Here is a 23,859-nt window from a genome sequence, read left to right on the forward strand (position 1 = left end):
CCAAGAGATGACAAGGTACGAATGGTCACAAACTCCTCCATGACCATTTCAGGCTGGACATAAAGAAGAACGTCTTTACTGTCTGAGCCCCCAAGGTTTGGAATAGACTGCCACCAGAGGTGGTTCAAGCCCTGCTTTGAATGCCTTCAAGAGACATTTGAATGTTTATCTTGCTGGGATCCTATGACCCCTGCTGACTTCCTGCACCTGGGGCAGGGGTCTGGACTTGATGATCCTCCGGGGTCCCTTCCAATCCTAGTGTCTATGAAATCTATTAAATCTATGAATTTTTTCTCTTTAAAAAGTAGAAACTATAAATGCCAGTACTTTGTACCTTGCAAACAAAGATGAGAAGTTAGATTCCTAGGTACAGAAATTTAACTGCCTTTCAGTCTATTTAAAAAGCCCAGTACACCTGGAATTAATTAGGTGGATCAAAGAATAGATATTTTTAAACAAAAGCCACAGAGGAAACCAGCCTACTGTGATAAGACTTAGGTAAAACTATTGGAAAATACATGAGTGTCTAAAAGTATAAAATCCAGCTAGTGCTATCCAGCTTGCCTCTTTTCGTTTTCCCCTCGGTACAAGAGATTGTCTTCAAAACACCTGTACAAGTTATTTTATGAATGGCTGAGCTTATAAGCCATCTGAGATTACATACATGGAAGACTATTAAGGTTTTGCTGTAAAGCTACTAAACCAACCCATACAGCTTACAGTACCTCCACATCCTACAGTGCTTCCATATTCTACTGTTTTGCTGCAAAATATGATGCCTACACCAGATGACTCAGTGATGGTTATGCCTCTCCCCAAAAATAGAACCTAGTTCAGTGTATGCAGTTATGATCTTTGAACTCACTGAATCTTAATTCTGCCTCTGCCACTGATGTATTAATTGCACAACTCACTTAAGCTCTAAATTCTTTCCATTGAAAAATAAGAAAAGTAATATTTAGCTACCTTCCTGACAGACTGATGCTGCACTGTGTGTGTGAGCAGTTTTACAGATATAGGAACACATTATCTAAGACCATCAATCTGGAAGCCCAATACTACAATTTTGTAGACAGAAATTGCAAATGACAATAAAATCATCCAACTCAAACTGCAACTTGGGACCAGTCATACAGTGGATACCTACAATTTATTTGTACCTGTCAGTTACACTTGCATAATTTTAGGTGTAAATGGAAATGGTGGGACAATTTTGGAGATTTTCTCCCATTCAAAACTGGTTCAACATTTGCCAAGTATTTATTATTATTCTGTGTATTATGCATCCTGCATTCTCTTTCAAATGGTGGTTAAGGCTGGATGCTTCAGAGAAAGACAAAATCCTTCTGTAATGCAATTAGTTGTGCACAGGGAGAAATCTCTTTCCTGTCTCCAGCTGGAGATCATTTAATGCACTGAAGCATGAGAAATGATCACTTTTGTAATTGTATCTTAGTTAGCTTAACTGCAGAGGCTAGTCTTATTTATGTGCATCTAAATCTAAATTTTGTTTTAATCTTACTGTAGTAATAAGATGCATCAGAGTACTCACTGAGAATGTCTACAGCACTTGGGGAAAAGAAGGTTAAGGGCTATATTTCAGCTAACAAGAATCTAGCAAATCAAAGTCAACCTCTGGCTCATAATTTTACTCTCCTCTTGCTTTCCTTTATTTTAATTCTGAATGTATTACTGAATTCTGTAAACACATTTTGTTATAGTTTTGTATAGTATGAAAGGTTCTACAGTCACCTTCTTTAAAGTTGGGATCCTGGTTTTCTCCATTTAAAAATCACAAATACTCTCATAAATCCCCCAAAATTCACATTTTTTCTGTGATTAAAATGAAATACCACTATATATATAAGTACCAGTTAAACACAATGCTTTATTGATTTTATTGATACATTTACAATTTTAAAGCAATTTGGAAGCCTACCAGTGCCTCAATCACTATAATAAAATACATTCTAAATACATATACATTTTGGAGTTTGATTTTGGGTTTTCTATCATGGAAAATCAGAGTTCCCCATGCCTCCTTTGTTCACTGGGATGTGGGTCCAGCCACAGCTGTGCCCCCCCCCACTCCATTTTGTGGTGCTGAGCAGCCGTGATATGACAGCGCTCTGCCCATGCTATTGCCCCTCACTTCCAAACCACAGCCCTCAGCCCTGCCCATGCCCCTCACTCCCCACTAACAGCCCCACAGCCCTACCATTGTCCTTCACTTCCCACCCACATCCCCTTATCCCCCTAGTCCTACTGGTGTCCTTCACTCACAACCTGCTGCCCCCCAGCCCTGCTATCAGAGGCCCCCAGCTGCCAGGGCTCTGTGACTAAGCACCAACCCAGCTGGGCAGCACCTTCAGCCCCAGCTCTGCCCAACTCCTTGCCCCACTATGGGGGCTTCAGTTGCCCCCACCCCAGACTTACCTGTGGGGAGCTGCAGGAGCTGCATGCTGCCTTGCTGCCACGTGCATGTGTACACACACATGCACATAGCGCCCCCTGCCTGAGCGCCCTCCTCCTGCTCCCCTCAGCCCCTTGTAGGCTAGAAGTCTGACAGCCTACAAGGGGGAAAAAAAATCACAATTTCCCATGTTTTTCTCCTTAAAATGAAAAAAAAAAATCTGTGTTTTTCCATGGTGAACAGAAAACCCGGATCCCTGATTATAAGTAATGGAGAGGGAACCCATAAGATGTTGTGCCTATGAAGTCTCATGCATATTATTAATCCCTGCTTTAAAAAAAAACCTTCAAGCTTTTTTTTCTGATGGCCAAAGCCTGAACATGTTGTGCAAAGAGAAGAAAGTTACATCTGAGTTGCATGAAAAATTGGTCACCTTAGGCTCAGATCAAATAATATTTCACCAAAATTTCAAGATCCTCCCAAAAATGTTAGGTTTGTGGGGTTTTTTGGTGGTGGCAGCAGGGGGTGGGGAGGGCAGCGGGGGAGGTTCTTTTTAAAAAAATAAACAGCTCTTAGTCTTCTGTGCACAAGAGTAAACCTCCTCAATATTGCTCTCATCAGCCAAGCTCAGATTATGACTCCAGCTGTGAAAGAGACAGCATGGGTCACATGCTTGATACTTCACCCTGTGAGATCATAGGTTGGGTCCCCCTACGGTAGACCAAGAGAATTACAGCTCCTAGGCACGTGTTAAAGACAACTTTATTGCCCTTGGCCAGAACCAATCCTCTTTGGGAAGGGCTGAAATATTTCCAGGATATCACTTTGTTTTCAACAGCAGTATTTTTAAACTTCAAACCGTACCAGCAAATAATGCCAGAAGGTACCCCTGAGAAGTAACATATACACAGTAGCATAACTAGGGCAGGATGACTGGGACAGCCAACCTGAGTGCCAGTTTGGGCTGAAAAAATATCAGCTACTGCCCGAGCTGTATAATTGTGTCAGCACTAGCTGCAAGTCACTGATGCCCCTATGCATCCTGATGCTCCAGGAGCTGCTTTGTTATGCCTCTGCATGTACATATTTTCCTTCAATAATCTAATACCTCAAGGTCTTAGGCATTGTATTAAGGCTGTAGAAAAACTGGAGAGTCCAGAGGTCAGTGCAGATGATAAAGGAGTTGGAATATAAGCTGTACAAGAAAAGGCTAAGGAAATAGGCATACTTTGATTCAGAGGAAAGTACATTTAAAAGGAAACATGATAGCAACTTTCTAATATCAGAAAGACTGGTGCAAAGGAGAGAGAGAGAAAAAAATCTTCCTTGACAAGGCTAAGACAAGAGTCAGTGGGTTTAAACTACAGTAAACCACATACAGATTCAATATGAGGAAAAACTCCCAAACTGAGAACAGTGGGACAGTGGAGCAGGCTGTCTAGAGAAGTTGTGGAATCTCACTTGCTGGGGATTATCTAGAAGAGGCACTTATCTGGTGTGATTTAGGAACAGTAAATCCAGCATTTATACAGAGGAAGGAGTTGGACTAGATGACCCTTGATGTTCCTTCTAATGCTATGGTTCCTTTCCACGACTTTGAAAACCACACTGCCTCTGCTAGTGAAATACACCCCACTGGAGAGCAGTGGTTACTGAACCTCTGAAATGGGATGGAGAGAAGAGTATAGTCAAGAGTGGGAAGAACCGTGACACTCTCAATACCATTTAGCTTGTTAGACACACATGAGAAAATAAGCTGTGCCAAACAAAAGGGTGAACTTTTATACCTCCTCTTACACCTTTATTCTGTAAAGTGGAGCAGAGGAAGAATTGTAACTCTGAGTCACTGAAGGATTTTTGTAACACAGCACGTATAAGCCAGGCAGAGACATTATACTTTTACCAGTATAAGTGATTGGAAATGGGTCTAGACTTGTAACAGAACAGAAGTTCGGCACACACAGACTAGCTTAAAAATGGTTGGACCCAGTCTGAGATTTGCCCCACCAACCAAAGGGGAAATGTGTGTTCTGTTCACAACTGATCTAAACTATGCTGCTTACAGAAACTTAGATAATTTCCACCCCAGGCTTTCTGAATGTCTATACCCAGCCTTAGAATCTAGTCCACAGTGAAAAAAGCCATAGTAAGGGAGGTAAATACTTGTGTCAGAACAGACCTTCCTTGTGCCTTCCTGCACATGCTACCACTGCAGAAAAGGCAGAACACCGGATATTATCGTACACATGACTATTCATACAGTGAGAAGTTGATAAGCATTACCCTGAAATGAGGCTTTATTGTTTCTGCGACTCAATATTCCAAGCAGCTCTCATCAGCTTGCCTGTCTGGTGTTGTTGCTAAGCAGCGTCATGCAGACAGGCAGTTAGTCAGCAGTCCATGACAAGGCTAACTTTCAAAATGATTTTTTTGAGTTCTCAAGCTCTCTCCTGAACTCTTTAAATATTACTGCACATTTGTCCAAAGGGAAGAAAAGGAAATACACATTTTAAATGTTTAGAACCTCACCGCTTTGTTGTAGAATTGTACAGCTGTTCTCTTTTAGAGTCAACATCTGTGACTGCTGCCTGTACAGATATTGACATAATACCATCTATTCTATTCTATTCAGGTTCCTATATCCTACTGATTAATATAGCATCCAACTGGTTCATATGACTTGCAAATACAGAACATTTCAGCACACTGCGTGTTTCACCATGTCGTATTTATTATTTATCAGCATCATGAGAATATCCCAGGGTATCTGAAATTTAATGATTTCATTTAAGAAAGGAATATTAAAAAAAAAGAACGATCTCAATATTTCTTCAAGGTTCTTTTACTATCTTTGAAGGGGAAATGATTTCAGTTGATGGAAGGACTTAAGAACAGTGAGTAATTTGCAGATGAATGACCAAACCTGGCAAAGATATAGTAGAAAAGGACAACCATGGACTTCTACCATTACAATTTGCCATTTGATTAGTAACTCCAGAGAATGAGAAACAACCATCTCAGTCAGGATTTCACTGTTATAACATCACAATCTGTTTACCAGTATTATTCCCATTTTGACTACATTTGAGGATTCAAACACAAGATGGCAACACAATCAGAGATGCATTTGGAGTGAGAACAAATACAAATAAGCACAGTGACATGATCTGCCTGATTCTTTTTTATGTTATATTGAAGCATATATCTGTATGGAAAAAGAACTGCACCAACATCAGTCCTACTTTGTCAAAGAGAATATATGAAAAGTACAGGGCCTGGTCCTCATTGTTGGTAATGCCAACCTTGCTAGCCAAACCCCTCTCATTAAATGGCAAGGAACAAGCAACCAGATATCTGCTGGCCACATAACTATGTTCTGAGGAATCTTTATAAAATGTAACCATAATCTATTTGAAACCAAGACTAAATGCTTTGGTTTCTCTTTATCCTCCTTGTACAATTCTGTGTGCTATTTTGTCTTCCCATACCACAGAGAGATCAAAGGATCCCTTAATCCAAGAAAATATTGTTTAATAGTAGCTCCAGCCTGGAATCTTTGAAAACCAACTTATCCCTGGTTAAGACAAGCAAAAATTATTTAGCTGGGTCAAGACAAATGAACTTATGTAGACACTATATAATATGGACACCAATACAATACTCATATCATCACTTTAAAAGTGCTGTGAATCTGTAAAGTTCCACACATTACATCTAGGACATGCTACTTCAAGGAACAGGTCCCTCATGACTGTTTCTGAGGCTCATACAGCTTTTTAATAGGGGTTTTTTTCGTTCAAAAGGCTATTCAGAACATTTTTTACAAATCAAAACCATAGCTTTTAAAGTTTGCAATGTTGCCACAGGGACTCTCACCTACTGTTAGGTCAAGCAAATCCAAAAACATCAGGCAGTGAAGAATTAGAAACCTCAGCAATTGCACTATGTGGCAGGCACAATAATATAATATTTTACTTCACAAGTATTGATCTTGTCTATAATGAGGGCCAGAAAATGATTATGAGAAAAGGAATGGACAGTATTGTAAGGATATGAGGGATTATGAAGGATGTACTTCAGCCAAAAATAGAAGTGATTTTTAAATCTAACCAGGCTTCACCGTGAGCTTAGAACAAGATCCCAGCTCAGATGGATTCAATGCTGAAGAGTATCTCATGTAAAATAATTGATTCATACTCCCACGCCCTAGTCAGGTGGGGAAATACTAGCTTCATTTTATTGTTAGGGAAAGGAAGCAAAGAGATGAATGCAAGGATTCAAATTTGGTCTTTAAATAATGCAATGCCTAGGATTTGCTTTAGAATACAATTCAAGTTATCAATATTAGGCAGCTAGAATCCCTATGCTGGTAATGGAGAGACTCTGGAATCATGAGAGAGCAATGCAGGTTTAAGAGCTTGAAGTACTCTACAGACAGATTGGAGAGCATTAAATGCTTCCAAAAAGATTGTGTATAGAGCAATCTAGATGGAAAATCTCTCTCTATATATATATATATTTTAGGGAACTGGATTTATTTTTAAGTATTAAATTTGTGATTTGATAAATTGGATTAATTAATAAATATAGTTAAAAAAATTAAATGATTGTGCAAGGAAACTGAATATGGTACCTCACTAAAGAGTGATAAAAACATGTCTAAATAATAATGGTCCAATAAACAAAACTTTACATCTCCTAGCTCTATGACCATTTACTTTGTTATTGACTTTACATCAGCTTTCATAGAAAATACTCTAGAATAATAGTAAACATCAACCAACCCATTATCTTACTATATATCATACCAATAACTGGTCTGTGAAGCAACTTCCAGTCATTGTTGAGACAGTTACTTATCATCCTGCCTACAAAATCAGTGGCTAGTGAAAGGAACTAAGCCATATATATCAGGAATAGAATTACAGGAAGGTAAAATTAGGGCTCACTAGAGCAGGGGTGGGCAAAATGGTGGATCCAGCTGGAGGCCAGACTCCATTTCCCAGCAGCCCCTGCCTACATGGCTGTGGCTGGTTTCCAAGGAGATCCCAGCAGCAGCTGCACTGTGATAGCAGGGAGGCCAGGATTTTCGTGGAGACTGGCCCCAGCAGCGCTGACGGGGCATGAAGCAGGGCGCGGAGCTGCTCCAGGGCCCGGCTGGGATTTTGCAGCAGTGACAGCATGATGCACAGCCATGATCTGCAGCCTACGTGCCATGGACAGGGGCGTGTAGGTCGTGGATTGCAGCTCTTCTCCAGCTCTTTACAGCAGTGATAGGGTCGTCTGGAGCTGGGGCAGAGCCATGATCCACTGCCTGCACACCCCTGCCTGGAGCATGCAGGCTGCAAATTGCAGCTCTGCCATGGCTCTGGATCACACTGTCACTGCCACAAGATCTCAGCCGGGCTCTGGAGCAGTTCTGCGCCCTGCTGCATGCCCTGCCAGCAGGGGTTGTGCTAGGGGAGTGTTGGGGGGGGCTATAGTCACGTCAAAACTCCCCATAGCCACCCTTCCCAGTGGTGCTGCCACTGCCTGCCCCACACGGGTGGCAGCAGCAGAGCCCGTCTGTCTCCTGCCTGCAGCACAGGTCTCCCCCACCAGGAAGAGACTTACACCGCTGCTGCCTGCCAGCCCCGCTAAGGCCAGTTTTCATGAAAACCCTGGCCCTGCACTATCACAGCATGGCTGCTGCTGGGGTCTCAATGGAAACTGGCCCCAGCCACATGGACAGGGGCTGTTGGGAATGGAGTCTACTGCCAGTTGGATCCAGCCCATGAGCTGGACTTTGCCCACCCCTGCACTAAAGGATAGAATCAAAGAACAGTATTATATCATATAGTCCTTTAGTTCAACCACTACACAGATGAAGGATTCACTATTCTAAGCTGTCCTAGACGGATGACTTTCCAGCCTACCAGTGAAGTCTTCTAATGAATGAGTTTCCACAGTTTCTGCAGTCTGCTTGCTCTATTGTTCTACTCTTCCTACACTTATGAAGTTCAGACCACAGTCAGGACAACAAGATCTGTTTCATAGGAAGTGCCAAGGACTGACAATTTTCCTTTTTATTTTTCCTTGGATTGAAAACTTTTTTTTTTTTATAAAAATGGAATTGTATATCAGTGTCTAATTTAATATCAATTCTGAGATATTTAATTTGGGAAGAGGTGTGCATTCATCTGTCCATCCAGTTAACAGATTGGCTTGGGATGTGGGGAATTCAGGTTCCTGATTTAGAATGGAAGGTTTGTATCCCAGACTGCTCAGATTCAGAACGGTGGCTTGAACTTCAAATCTTCCCTCATCCCAAGCCAGGACCTTAACCACTTGGCTTCAGAATGGGAGCATCTCAAATAGCGTATTTCAGCAAAAAATCAGTAAGTTGGTAATGTTGGACCAAGTCTAGTCAGATTCTTTTTTGGAAGATTTTTGTTGTCAGTTTTTTTAATAAATTAGAAAGAAAAATATGTCTGTACACTGACAGGAAGAAATAGCAAAGTGAAATCAAATAATCAATTAGAGAAATATTATTCTCCCCCTGAAAAAGTACAAAGTTCTTACCACAGACAAAGCTAGACTGCTTTAAACTATTTTTGTCATAAACCTTAAGCAGCTACATAATCTGATGGCAAATCCCATCCTTATGGAAAACAAACAAACAAACAATCAACAGCAAAATAAAAATTACAGCTTCCTGAATCCCACAGCCCTCTATGAACAAAGGAAAAGAGAAAGAGGGAAATAACAGGCTCCCAATTCAATGGAAATCAATTACAAATGCCTCCTTCAAAAGGCAAAAAATCCTGACTGTACTACATTGGCCTCAAGCCATGGCAGAAATACCAAGATGTCAGTGAGAATTGAATATTATATAAATATGCAATACACAAAAACTCAAGCACAGAGTAGCAAATCTTAGCTCCTAAAAGCAGTCTTATAAATGGGAAGAGCTTTTACAGACTCATTGCTTCCAAATCTCTCACAATCAGAGTGAATGGAAATTAAATTTTATTGTATGAATGTTAAATCCCAGCCTAAACTAGAAGCTGTGAGTAATTTGGTGGCTTGCTAACTGCAGTTGGAGCCTGAGGGATTATTGAGGGCATGTGCTAGAATGGCAGTTCTGTCATCCTTTCAGCAACTCTGGCAACTAGTGTAGAGGCAGAGAAGGGGTATTCTCTTCTTCTGCCTGTCCCCCATGCACCTTTTGTGTCCATGAGGTGTTAGCAGGGAGCAGTGCCCATGCTGCACACTGGGATTGCGCCCAATCTTTTCATGTGGGCTCTAGCAACAAAATTCCTCCTTTGCCTCTTTACACTTGATTTTACAAACTAATTGTTCCACTAAATTTAACAGGACTGAGAACACACGCTTAGCCCAGTTCCTGCAGATTCATTGACTCCTTGCCTAGACAGTATGTTTGCAAAATACTTTGGTTACATTCCAGAAGCCACTTCAAATGGCATTCCTTTTTCTAAAACAAAAGTTTGCAAGATATGTTACTTTAAGATACTTTAAAAAAATACAAACAAGATTCTCTCTAGTTTTTCCAATTTGAGCTGCAACACTGTTAAACATATAATGGGAATGTACCTGTTGGAGGTAGTGCTGAGGGTTCTTCTAGTAAGACATCTGTTGATGGCAAGCATTCCTTAGTGAATGTGATGTCATCGAGTGCTATGTCACCCTTGGGGCCTTTCCCAACATGTCCTTCAAAGGTAACCTGAAAGTCTTCATCTGCATCCAGGCCCAATATATGTCTCTGCCAGTAATTCCCTTGGTTTCCAGTCAGGTTGAGGAGGACATTTTCTTGCCCTGAGGATGTCACTTGATAGACAATTAAAGAGCCAATGCTGGCTCCATACATGTGGTAATAAAAGAGTATCTGTAACAAAGGGTAATGATGTTAAGTGTACAATAAGGTGAGTTAAACATACTTTAACATGAGAGCCACCCCATACTTTCAATACAGAAAAATCCTCAGCACTCGGAATAGCACTGACATTGTTGATTTATCCATTATCAGTGTTTATTAAAGCACAAGGAAAAAAGATTATTGAAAACTACTTTGATAACTATTCATAGATTTATACATATTACTGTCAGAAGGGACCTCAGCAGATCATTGAGTCCAACCCCCTGTCCTGGGCAGGAAAGAGCGCTGGGGTAAGACAACCCCAGCCAGATGCTTGTCTGGTCTCCTCTTAAAGACCCCCAAGATAAGGGAAAGCACCACCTGTCTTGGAAGCCCATTCCAGATTCTGGCAACCCTTGCCATAAAGAAGTTCTTCCTGATGTCTAACTTGAATCTGCTCTCTGTCAGTTTGTGGCCATTATTTCTAGTTACTCCAAGGGGTGCCCTGTTAACAGAGCATCTCCTATCCCTTGCTGTCCCCCCCAATGAATTTCTGGAGAGCCACAAGATCACCTTTCAGCCTTGTGTTGCAGAGGCTGAAGAGATTCAGGTACCTTAACCTCTCCTAGTAGGGCCTTACCTGCGGGCCCCTAACCATATGAGTGGCCATCCTCTGAACGTTCTCAATGTTATCCACAACCTTCTAAATAAACTAATGAAAGATATTTAGGAAACCGATTTTTCAGTGCCTATACAGCTGGTGTTAAAACTGTTTTGGGCAATATCACATCTATGCTTGAACTGTGAAACTTTTATATTTAAACATAAAAAACAGAAGCTAGGAACGAAATATGCCATTTAGTAGTGGGGAAAATGTTCCTGTGACTTTAAACTGGCTCGTGAAGATACTGACATTAGAACATAAGAAGATCATGAAAAAAAGATCTTCCCTAACCTTGGAAGGTTTCAAAGCTGACTTGCTATTACAGAGATGACAAAGTTAAATAGAAGGGGGTAGATTTTCCTGGTTGAGATGGCTAGAGTGGGGAAGCAGAATAATAAACAGAATGTTAAATACAAGGAAAATGGTGAAGTAGGAAACTAGCAAACACAATACAAGACAGAAACACAGAATAACAGGTGGTATCACCACTTGTTTCTCATAAATTATTTAAAATGGAATATTGATATAGGAATTGTCATATTGACTCAAATTGCACTCATCCACATCCTCCCATACCTTGCCTTTGACAATGTTTAATATGTTTCAAGGGATGATGTAAACCCCAACAAAAACTGCCTAATATATTCATAGTGCAAGTCTCTCCTAATTTTAAGCATCTGGCTAAAGTCCTGAAGAAAGAAAACTGATAACCATAATTCTATTCCAGCTATATTAATGAAAGTGAAGATATTTTTATTTCTTTAAAAAAAATCCACATTTTTTTTGCTCAATATCATCTTGTGGAAGAAAGTTGTATAAGTTTTAAATGTATTTTGCATTACATAAATTAGTATTTATCAGTTTTTGCCTTTTTAATTTTACTGGGTTTCCCCTTGTTCCTGAGCTGCAGGGTTAATAGGTACAGTATCTCACTAATTATTTTATACTTGTATAATGTAACTCTTATTTATCTACTCTTCAAATATTTTTTGACTGCATAGAGGCCAAGCTTCTTCAGCAGAAGTGGGGAACACTTGTATTCAGCCTATTCCATAGCTTTAGGAGTTAGGGTATTCTCCTAGGAAATGACAGGTGTGAATTTGAACCATTTCAGGCTGAGGGGCACATATGACCCAGGTTGTCCACTTCCTTAGTGATGCCTCTATCTACTAATTCAAAAGAAAGTCATAGTACTATCACCATTAACCATTACTTATTAGGGTTGTGCAAAATTTCACCGGCTGTTTCGTTTCAACACTGTTTCAACTCATTTCGAGCTTGAAACAGTGAAATCAAAATGAAACAAAAGGCTTCAAAATAGCCTTGAAACAAAACGAAGGCAGTCAAAACATTTTGAATGTTTTGAAATGTTTCATGTTTCGAAGCAGCCAGCCAGGTGGTGGGAAACAGGGGAGAACCAGGGCTGTGTTTCTAGCAGCTTCGCAGCTCCATGTGGCTCAGCCCAGCGGGGAGTGCAGCCCTGGCTCTCCCCACCTCCTGCAGCTGGGATGTGCTCTGTGGGGCTGGTGGAGCTGATGGAAGCACAACGCCAATTCTGCCCACCTCCTGCCATTGGGCTGCACTCTGATTGGCTCTGCCAACCCCATGGAGCTCAGCTCGGTGGCAGAAGGTGGTCAGAGCCAGTTCCCCTCCCCAGCGCTAAAACTGGGGCTGAGTTCCCCTACCTAGTGCTGCAGTTGGGCTGGGGAAGGGAGCTCAGCCTGGTTGAGTTCCCCTCCACAGCCCAATCACAGTGCCAGGGAAGGGAACTCAGCTGAGCCGTGTTTCCCAGTCTGATGGCAGCCCAATCGAAACATCGAAACAGCAGCAAAACAGCAAAACCATTTCAATGAAACAGAATGGTGCTTTCGAAATGAAACAAACCTCAAAACGAAACACTGTTCCATTAAAATGGATGTCGAAGCAGAATTTTGCTGTTTTATACAGCCCTATTACTTATCCTTAAAAAAAAGGATTGTTTGTTCTGGATCCAGAATGAATTGTGGAACCTAATCTGTAGCTTGATGTAGTCTCCTGAATTCTGGAAAGTGGCAGGAGTTCATCTATACCTTTGTGCTTAAAGTATTTTCTATGAACGAACTCTAGGTACTGTCAGAGGTACTCTTCAAGCAAATAAAAGGATTGACTATAAAGGGATCCTAAGTTTTAGACACTCTAACACCTAACTGAAGGCACCTACATGACCACATTTGATCTGGCACTGTGGTATTTTCCTAAGCAGATACATCTTATTTAAACCCTATTAAGTAGTAAGCACAGTTCAACTGCACTTTCTAATATGTATTACTCTGCATTTGTCAATACTGAATTTTGTGTTTTTCACCCATTCTAATCTAGATCATTAATAAACATATCAGACACTACGCACCCCGAATTCTACAAAAAATTTTTTACAAGCTTAACTGAAAGTTCAGTTTGTTGTTAGCATGTTTAAAGTATGTGCATGTCCTTGCAGGATCAAAGGTAGCACCAGTACTTGCTTTATTCCAGAATGGATATTGACTGTTTATTCCCTGACCTAGATCTTGTAACCAGTTTTCAGACTCTCATATTTCAGTTCTCTAAACATAGTTCTCTTTTAAGCATACCTTTGTCTCTTGCTACACAACTATTTTTCTTCTTTTTTTCCTTTTATAATCTTCTTTTTTGGGGAAAAAAGATTGATCAAAGATTTTTTATCACTCAAAATAAATTGCATCTACATTGTCTATATTTCTGTTATGGAAACAAGGCTCATTTTTGGGTTTTTTTTTTTAAGCAACTTACTTTCAAAAACCTTAGATGTAAACCATCTGGTTGAGATCCTTATTGCAATTTAAACTAGGATTTTGTTCCAATGCCACCTATTTTAGCACCTGATTCTCTGACAATGCCTCATCTTTATTAGCAGTGAAGAATAGCTCTGGAGTTGGTATGTTTTTTTTGGTGCTCAGTAGTAAATGCTAATTCAAAGAAATCATTTAAGTTGCTCAGCACTCTTCTTAAAAACCCAGATCATTCCTTTTACCACCTCATTTAGAATCTAGCAGACTATCTTGGACTCTTTGGCAGCCTAGCTTCCTCCTCCAAACTTACTTTAACATTTTTGTTTCATGTCTGCCTCTTCTTGCTTGGATTCTCTCTTTACTTTTAGTTTTGTTCTTATGGTTTGCTGCTGCAGTGTGTGTTCCTTTTCAGTCGGTATTTCTTGCACTGCCTTTCAGTTCTGATACTCTTTTGCTTGAATATAGCTTGCCTTTAAACTAGATCATGTTCTATCTTGCTTTCTACTTCTTTTTACATTTTTACATCTCCTTTGGGTGAAATCTTGGGCACATATTTCAATTTCTGACCTCAATGCATTATATAATTATGTAGTCTCTTTACTGACATCAAGCAATTTAAGCCCATGAAAATTTCTAGGGTCAAAATTAACAGACTCTTCTGATATCTGGGGCTTTGAAACGGCTATTTTTGTAGAACATAGCATTACCTATGCCACATCAGTACACTGGTCTGTTGACTTCAGTATCATGTTTATCAGTAGAAGCAATGGAAGATGGTATGTCTCCCTATATCTTTGAAAAGGGTTATTCTATTATATTCTTTATTCCATTCTATGTCTGCTTCACCTCTCAATCACCAATGTACTCTGTCTCTTCTGAGAATTGAAATGCAGTTGCATACAATTTACAAAGCAAGCCAACAATGTATGCATTCAGTCCATTTCAAACATAAGGTCTCTGGAAAAAGAGGTCTAAAGGAGCATTTCAAAACTACTTGGAAATTTTCAAAACATGGTAGGAAGAAAAGTTTATGCCACCATGTCAAACACTTAATATATTTTATTTAAAGAAATTTAGGTAACTCCATATGCCCACTAAGCATATTTATACACGGAAAAGCTAATTGTTGCCAGCAATTATCCTTCCACATGTTTCCTTGTATTTTATATACAGCATACAATAAATATTCATATAATGAACCATTCATCATTAGTAATCTATATTACTTCTAAGTTATTTTATTGGTATCACACAGATGTTAAAACAGATTCTCAGAGCATAAAGACAAACAAGTTAACATAGACAAATATAAGGCTGAAAAATCATGAGGAATATCTAGGCCAAATGAGGGAAGGAGATACTTTCCCCATATGTATATATGTATATTTTAAAGGCTGCAAAAGAATTGCCTTAGAAAACCTAAATTTATGGTGCAAATTTTCCAAGTTATATTTTTAGTGGTTAGTTTATTTTTCCCCATTGACAAAATGAACTTATTAATGTTATATTTATTTCATAAAATCTGACCATTTCTATTTAATGTTTCCTGAGTTTCTTACCTATACATGTACTTGACATTTGGTATGAGGCCAGAGCATTTGTTAAAAAAAGTTATAATCTCCTTCCATTTTGGTCATACTTTTGGTTCTCTTTATAAATAAGCAATATAAACCATCTGAGTAATGGATTAAAAAAAAAATTTGAAATTTTGGACTGAGATGCCATTCACACAGTAAATCTCTTTAGCAGTTTTCCTGGTTTGGACTTCTTTAGTTCCAATGAACAGCTGTGTGCTGGTATACTCAGAAGGTCATGCCATCAGCTTAAATCAATGGCTTTTGAGAAATCAAATTGAAATTGTCATCATCAAGGTGACTTCTAATAGAGCTACCCTCCTGAAATGTCTAGATTCTATATGGAAACAAAATTAGAGAAAATGGCCAAAAAAAGATGTAACCCGGCAAAACAAAGCTAATTTCCACAAAATCCTAACAGAAGAATATTAAACAACCTCCTTTACAGGCTAACATACACTACAATGATAATGCTTGTATGTATACTGCTTGTGCATATACAAGCATATACAGCTTATACTGTCTCTCAGACAGGGGACTAGAGTTGGATTCCCTGTGTGAGGATGGATTAAGAATTTCTGCCATATGCTTGGTAGTGCAGATACTTCACGTAATGGTGCAGTATCAAAGAACTTTTAAGCAGATGTAGGAGCAAATGAATTAACCTAAGAAGCTGAAGTGGATGTCTGCAAGTATGGTGGGCAGATCTTTACATGGTAATAGTAAAATAACAAATGCTCTATCTACTATTTGTTAATTTATTTTGTGTTTCTTGAATGCTATTTTTAATTTAAGATTCACTAGGTTAATTGTCTTAGCTTTTATGGATGTGATGGATGTATAGGAGAAAAAAGGAAGGATGATGGAAAACACATTTACTTTTTATTTATAGTTAAAATATATAGAGAGGTCAGGTACATATTGAAATCAGATGCAAAATGTATTATTTAAATAGATAAATAAATACATTGCTATCCTTGCATTCATATTTTAAAGCATTCTGGTTTCTCTAACTCTTAAAAACTCTGTTATTCTGAAATGTCAATCCCACTTGTCTACACCTGGAAAAACCTTATGTGCAATTGAAAACAACAAATGCCTACTGTGTTGGAAAATAAAGTTTCTAAATAGAGTAAATAATTGTAGGAAAAAGGCAATCTCTCCTCTCAACATCCAGAAATCCCTTTCTAATATATTGTGACTGCCTTTCTAATATATTGTGACTGGAGCCATTATAATTATATCTGTTTAAGTCAATGTGTTAAGAAGCTACAAAACACACTGTTAGTAAAGAAGGCAGAAGGTATGTTGAAAATAAACAGTCTTTGAATCCATGTTGTCATGTCCCTGCCAGACTTGTGTCAGGAGAGATTAAAACAATATACTGTAGCACTCTGATAAGTCTACATAATAGATCAGTCTTCATATCATATATTCTTCCATTTGCAGTTGCATTGTTTTTATACAGCTGGTAATGTCCTCTGTTAAATTTCTCCATTAAGATCACAAAGTGGATGTGTGTAGCTTATTCTACTCTTCTTGCATAAGGCATTTTCTAGACCAGACACTGAAGAGACAATATTCTTGACTACTTCTGATTTTCCCAGAGTATTCATCGGCAGAATTCAGTTTCTCTCTCTAATTTTCTGAAAAACAAACTGCTTGTCTGATTATAGTTTCAAGCCCAATACAAGATAGGGGCTATACTGGTTTTAGAACATACTTTTGTTCTTTAAGAAACAAGTTAGTGAGATCAACCAGTATCAGAGTAATGATTACCTTGTTGCACTCTAAAGAAAAAAACAAGCTCTGTTTCTTGCTAGCATTATCCCTTGGCATACCTTGCAATTTTTGCTGTTTCCACTTAGCATGGGACTAGAAATCCTGGCTTTCTGCTCTGGCAACTGAGGGAACGAGCTCTTTATGAAGATGTAATGACCAGATGGTCCTTGCAAAGTATGATCAGCAGTTGGCCCAGTACCAGTTTTTGGAGTGCTGCCAGTTCTGAGATTCCAGTCGAAGTCATCTTTCCTGCTTTGCTCCCAGTCACAAAGATCAAATTCAAAATCACAACGCCCTATGGATGTACCTGAAAAAGTATTTGAAAAAAAAAAATTAAAAATAAAATAGATTGAACAAAATGAATTATTACCAAACAATTAATAGCAAAAGATGTCTATCTACAGCTGGACAATGGAAAAATAGATATTTTATTAGCAAGAGGATTTTTAATAGACAGGTAGTTTCTTTACTGTCATAAAACCAATATTAATTATTTAACCTTTTAAACAGGATTTCTGATTACTAACCAGCCTCATTTAGTTCAAGTGACTTTTTTCTAACTGTTTGCTCTCCATAAGAATTAAAATGCATTTTACATGACAATATGCAAATCTGAATGCATATCTGTGTATCCTTTTCCTTGAATTTTATTTAATATCTAGAGAAAATATAAAGCTGTCAACATTTAATTTTATATATATGTGTAAGATGCATAGTTAATGTTTGTTGTAGAGATGCTTTACAAGATAGAAGTAGTTAGATTTATAGGTGCCAAATAGGTGAGCTGTGTAAATAAGCCATTCATATAAATTATAGCTAACAGAATTTCAATATTCCAGACATTTTTACTGCCCATATTTAATTACGATATTCAGTAAGCAAACCTAAGTTCAGCGAAGTCAGTGACTTTCCATTGACCCCCAAGGTCTTAAGAAACAATTATTATTACTGGAAATTTGAACGTGGTTTGCACCTAAATTTGTAAATTGGATTATAGGATCATTTGAAAGTATGGCTAGATGAGACATCATGAGATCTCCTGTTTAGTCTCCTATGCCCTTACAGTCAGACAGAATCGTATATCCCCATCCTCTTTATAATCACCCTTCAGGTATTTGAAGGTTTTTATCAAATACCCCCTCTATATTCTCTTTCCCAAACTAAACAATCCAGTTGTTTCACCCCTTCTTCATAAACCATGCTTCCCAAGCCTCTAATCATTTTATCACTATTAGACACTTCCCAATCTGCCCATATTTTTCTTGAAAAGTGGGATCCATGTCTGGACACTGGTTTGTCCAGATAAAGTTTCACCATGGATGAACAGAGAAGGGAAATCATTTCCCTTCAGTTACAAGTAAAACTCCTGTTAAAACAACCCAGTATGCCATTGATTTGGGGTTTTTTTGCAAGATCACACTGTTGGCTCATATTCAGCTCATGGTTTACTGTAACCCCAAGATTTTTCTCTGCAGTATCATAGCATAGCCAATCACTCCCCAGTCTTTATTTGTGCATGCATTACTCTGTCCTAAGCATAGGCAATGTGTAGGGAGGGCAGGGGAGACACGTGCTCCCCCCAAGATTAGCCACCACCAGCTTCTGTTGGTGGTCCCTGGTCACCACCCACTCCCCCCTCCCACTGCCATCGTCTGTGAGAGGTCCCTGCTTGCCACTCATCACCCCACCCCCACCTTGCCGCCATCATGGCTGTGGGTGGTCCTTACTTGCTGCTCACCACATGCCATCCTCCCTTCACCTGCCACCGACACTGCTGCTGGCATCTGCGAGCAGTCCCTGCTTCTGCCTACAAATAGTGCCCCCCCAGTCTTGGGAGGCACCACTCATTCAGGGTCCTAAGTGTAGAACTTTGCACTTGTAATTGGTGAGCTTCACCTAACTGATTTTGGACCATTTCTCCAGTTTACCCAGGTCATTCTGGATCCTATTCCTACCTTCCAAAATGTCTGGTAATCCACCCAACTTGGCATTGGAAATTGGTGGCTCCTGTGTCAGGGGGGAATGTGCCCCGCCAGTGGCCAGTCAGCAACCGGGGGTGGGGAAGGGTGTCCCCTTGTGGCAGATCTCACTGACCAGGAAGCATGAGCAGGGCAGCTGGAAGTGCCAGCTGCACTCCCAGAAGTGCCAGCGATGCCTCTCCTGGCACCTGCACTCCCTGGCTGGTGCTTACAGGGGGAACACTGATGCTCCCACCTGCCCCCCCTGCCCATTGCCTAAGTGGGGAGTGCCAGCTGTGAGGGGGTGCACCAGTGTTTGCAGGGGCACCCACTATGTGTGCACCCCCCAAGTGTCACCACTGCAACTTGGTATCATCCACAAATCTAATAAGTGTTCATTCAGTCCCATCATCCAAAACATTAATGAAGATATTAAACAATATTGGACCCAGACAGACCCTTGGGACACTTACTTGATACCTCCTTGCAACTAGATATTGAGCCATTGATGACTACTCATTGAGTATGATGACCCAGCTGGATATATTCATGTTAAAATTCTTTATTCTAGTCCATAATTCCTTACTTATTACCATGATTACTTGCATACCATACTTCCTTTAGTATGACTTGCACCTCTTTTTCAGAAGGTAGAAAGAAATTAGAAAGATTTTTCCAGAACCTTACCTCTCACAGCAGGGGCTCACCACAGATGTATGCTCCCAGCCGTGGCTGCAAGTCAATTAAAACTCTAGCTGTGGGGCTGTAGTGAGAGTGAGCTATGCTGATTAATGGATTCTACCCCTCCTCCATTCAGCCAGAGGAGTGCAGCCCCTAGCAGCCATTCTAGCACCTATACCTCAATTTTGGAGGCCTAATTTCTCAGGAGAAAGTGTGTGTGGTATGCAAGTAAATACAGTATGGGTCACTTGGTTTGACAGTATAAGAACTGACAAGAACTTCTCCCAAAATAGAAACTGCATTTCTCCAGCATTTGAGGTCTGATAAATTTAGAAACTAAAAAGCAGCTGAATTTAATGGGAAACTGTTTTGGAAGTCTTATCAAACAGACTAAGAAGGTAATAAGCCACTGCTAAAAAGTAGTGATCAGATTGGAATGGAATTTTGTGGCTTGAATCACCCTTAATGGAAACTAATCTGTCAAAAAAGAAGCAAGGAAATATATAAACATCAAATCAAATTTTCTGTACTTTTTTTAAACATTTATTGCCATTCTGTATGGATGTTTACAATAATTTGGTTGTGCAAACAGAGTAGCCAGTGGGGGGGGGGGGGAATCGTTCAAAAGGTAGTAGCAAAGTATTACTCAAACCATAAGATGTAACTTATCAGAGCTGCCATAAGGCTATTGTAGCCCAACTTCTCTCCTGTGATCATTTAATTATTCAAAACCGAAGGCTTGCAATTAGGGAAATCATCTACAAAGTCCACCACCACTCATTGTAGCATTTGTACTTAAGTACCTTTCCCATAGAAACATGGTTTCCTGAATCAATGCCTGAAGCTGTATTTGTATTTAATAAGCCAGCTAATGGTAGACAATCTTATATATAACAGGCATAGCAACTACCTTGGTGATCAGCTATGAACTTTGAACTGAAAGGAATAAAAGCAAATGGAATATGCTGTTTATTAAGTAACAGAATGGAGCTGGATCAATCAGCTAGCCAATCAACTGAACAACTGTTGACTAACTCAATACAAGCTATTTTATGTCATGAATATTAGATATGGGATCTAAGTTATCTTTCTCACAGATTACTTCAAATAAACTCTTGTAACAAAAGTAGTAATCAAATATAATGAAAAAGTAAAGTAGTTATATCCCTTTCTATTAGATAAACTTGATAAATTACAATTTTAATTTTGCAGCTGGGGAAAGGAAATTTTAATTCTGAAGTAGCCTGTTAGTTGGCCCAATTAATAAGTAAGGTACTTTGTAGAAGTATAGTTGGCAAGCTGGTGATCTAGGATGTTTGTTTTGCCACCACTGCAATATAAAATAAAGCTTTGTGGCCTACCTTGCATTATTTAATTATGTTATTTTAAATGAGTCACTCCTTCAGCATAAAAAAAAAAAATCAAATAATGGTCGAAAGTTTAACTATGAAGTAATGTTGCTATGTTCATTTTCACAAAACCACTTAAAATGTGAGAAATTCAAGGACTTTTTTCAGCAGATATTGGCAGGCAAGTTTCTTTGGGTTGATGTGATATCTTTCATTGGACCAACTAAATAGTTGGAAAAAACGTTATTTGCAAGGCTTTTGGGCACAAACATCCTTCTTCAGGTAGTGGGAGACTCTGCTGATGTTATGAGTTCTTCAGGATAGAAAAGTGTTTTGTAAGTTCCCTTTGAGGATTAGAACTGAGAGATTGGTGAGGGAGTGCTTGTCTTGTGAGAAGTGGGCCGCCAGAGGTAACTGGATATTTTTTTGTCTTTGATGGATTTGCAGTGTGCATTCATTCTGGTGTGCAGTTGTTGTTTTGTTTCTCCTAAATATTTTCCATCAGGGTACTTGGTACACTGGATGACATATATTACATTTCTGGAGGTGTAGGTGTAAGATCCAGGAACGGTGATGGCTCTGTTGTGGGGTGTAGTTATTGTAGGACTGGTGGAGAGGTGTTAGCAGGTTTTATATTTCTTGTCTTGGCATGGTCTGAATTCATTTTGTGTGGTTTGGGTTATGGAAGTTTGCTTCTGGTAATACGGTTAGCAAGATTCGGTGCTTGTTTAAAGGCTAGGATGGGTGATTCTGGAAAGATCTCTTTAAGAGATCTCTTTCTTCTAGTATGGGTTCCAGGGAAGGATGGTATGTCATAACAAATGGTTTGAGATTCATGGGGATTTTATTTTTATACTGCAGCAATTCTCCATGTGGTATCCAGGTGACTCTTTCAAAAGTGCAGTCTCTCTGTGGAGGAGTGTCCTTATTGAGTGAAAACCCATTTGCAATGTGATGATTGCGGGTATTCTCCTCAGTGCAAATTCAGTGGTACCAGAGAGCTTGGCTGTAAATCACAGCTTTTTTGTTGTGTTTAAGGTGATTGCTGGTTCTGTGTAGATATGTATGTTGGTCTGTGGGTTTCTTGTATGTGGTGGTTTGTATTCTACCATTGTAGATATTCATCATGGTGTCTACAAAGGAAATGTTGGTGTTGGAGTATTCAACACAGAGTCTGATGGAGGGGTGTCGATTGTTGAGTTTTTGATAGAAATCAGTCATAGACTTCAGGATGTTTAGTCTATATGATGAAGATGTCATCTATATATCTCAGGTATAGCATGGTTTTGATGGTATAGTTCTTGAAGAATTCTTCCAGGTGGCTCATAAAAAGGTTGGCATATTGTGGGGCCATTTTGGTGCCCAAAGCTGTGCCCATGGTCTGAAGGAAGTGTTGGGTGTTGAAACTGAAGTTATTGTGTATGAGGATGAAGTGTATATGTTCAGTAATATCTTGAGACCTGTACTCTGAGTTGTGACCTTGCTCTTGTAGATATGTCAGGCAGGCTTGGATGCCATCCCGGTGTGAGGTGTTGGTACATACGCTGGTGATATTCATGGTGGCTAGGAGGGTATTGCAACCCTTTAGCAGATGCCAGAATTCCTCTCTCTCCAACCTCACCGTTATGCAGAAATCTTATAGCCAAGGCTCCACCCACTTACTGGTGTTCTCTGCCGACACGTTTCATGTAAGAGGAGGAGCACTGGGTGCATGGACATAAACCAAGATGTGGTAAAATTATATGTAATGGATTGGAGGAACCTTAAAAAGTTTAAACTAGGTTTGCAGTGGTATGGAGACCAAAGCCTTGAGGTAAGTGTGGAAGCAAGTGACCTGGAGGAAGCACAAGCAGGAGGGGGCTTTCTTCAAACAGCTAGGGCAAGTTTCTCAATTGCAGGTCCTGGTTCTCATGAGGATCTTCAATCATCTTGACATCTGCTGGGAGGGCAATACAACAGTACAGAGGCAATCCAGGAAGTTTCTGGAGAGTGTTAGGGACAATGTTCTGGAGCAATTGTTTCAGAGGCAAACTGGAGGCCATGTTCTTCTTGACCTGCTACTCACAAACAAGGAAGAATTTGGAATGTAGTAGTGGATGGCCACTTGGGCAGTGGCAACCATGAGGTGACAGTTCAGGAAAAGAAGGAAGGAGAGCAGCAGAGTAAGGGCATTAGTAAAGCAGATTCTGAGTTGGCCAGGGAACTGATGGGGAGGTAGGCAGGGGGTGGGAGGTGGAATCCAGGAGAGCTGGTTGTACTGATGCACAGAAAGACTAGCAAATATGGTAGAAAACCAGCTTGGATTAGCAGGAACTTTTCAGTGAGCTGAAGACAAAGAGAAGCTTCCATGAAGTGGAAATTTGGACAAACGACTAGGAAGCAGTATAAGAGCTTGGGCATGCAGGAATGAACTCAGGAAGGCCAAAGTCCAATTTGAATTTAAGCTAGCAAGAGACATCAAGGGTAACAAGATGGGTTTCTAAAAGTATGACTGCAACAAGAAGAGGATCAGGGAAAGTGTGGGTCCCTTACTAAATGGAGGAGGTAACCTAGTGACAGATGAGGAGGAAAATGCAGAAGTACTCAGTGCCTTTTTCACTTCAGTCTCCACAAGCAAATCAGCACCCAGACTACAGCACCTGGCAGCACAATTTGGGGAGAAGGTGAACAACCAACAGTGACAAAAGAACAGGTTATGGACTATTTAGAAAACGTACACATGTACCAGTCTATGGCACAAGACGTGATGCAGCCAAGGATGCTAAGGGAGTTGTCTGATGTAATTGTAAAACTGCTG

General features: G+C 39.8%; 1 protein-coding gene across 1 annotated transcript in view; it reads right to left on the reverse strand.

Moving 5' to 3' along the window:
• MALRD1 (MAM and LDL receptor class A domain containing 1) overlaps nucleotides 1-23,859 on the reverse strand; it is a 631,029-nt gene that overhangs the window by 367,215 nt on the left and 239,955 nt on the right. The window contains exons 25-26 of the mRNA XM_019507962.1: nucleotides 17,134-17,381; nucleotides 10,007-10,298 (exon numbers count right to left, since the gene is read on the reverse strand). Of these exons, the coding sequence (XP_019363507.1) occupies nucleotides 10,007-10,298; nucleotides 17,134-17,381 (540 nt within the window). The remainder of the gene's footprint in view (nucleotides 1-10,006; nucleotides 10,299-17,133; nucleotides 17,382-23,859) is intronic.

This window comes from Gavialis gangeticus, unplaced genomic scaffold, assembly GCF_001723915.1.
Source record: "Gavialis gangeticus isolate Ggan-Ray unplaced genomic scaffold, GavGan_comp1, whole genome shotgun sequence".
Lineage (NCBI taxonomy): Eukaryota > Metazoa > Chordata > Crocodylia > Gavialidae > Gavialis > Gavialis gangeticus.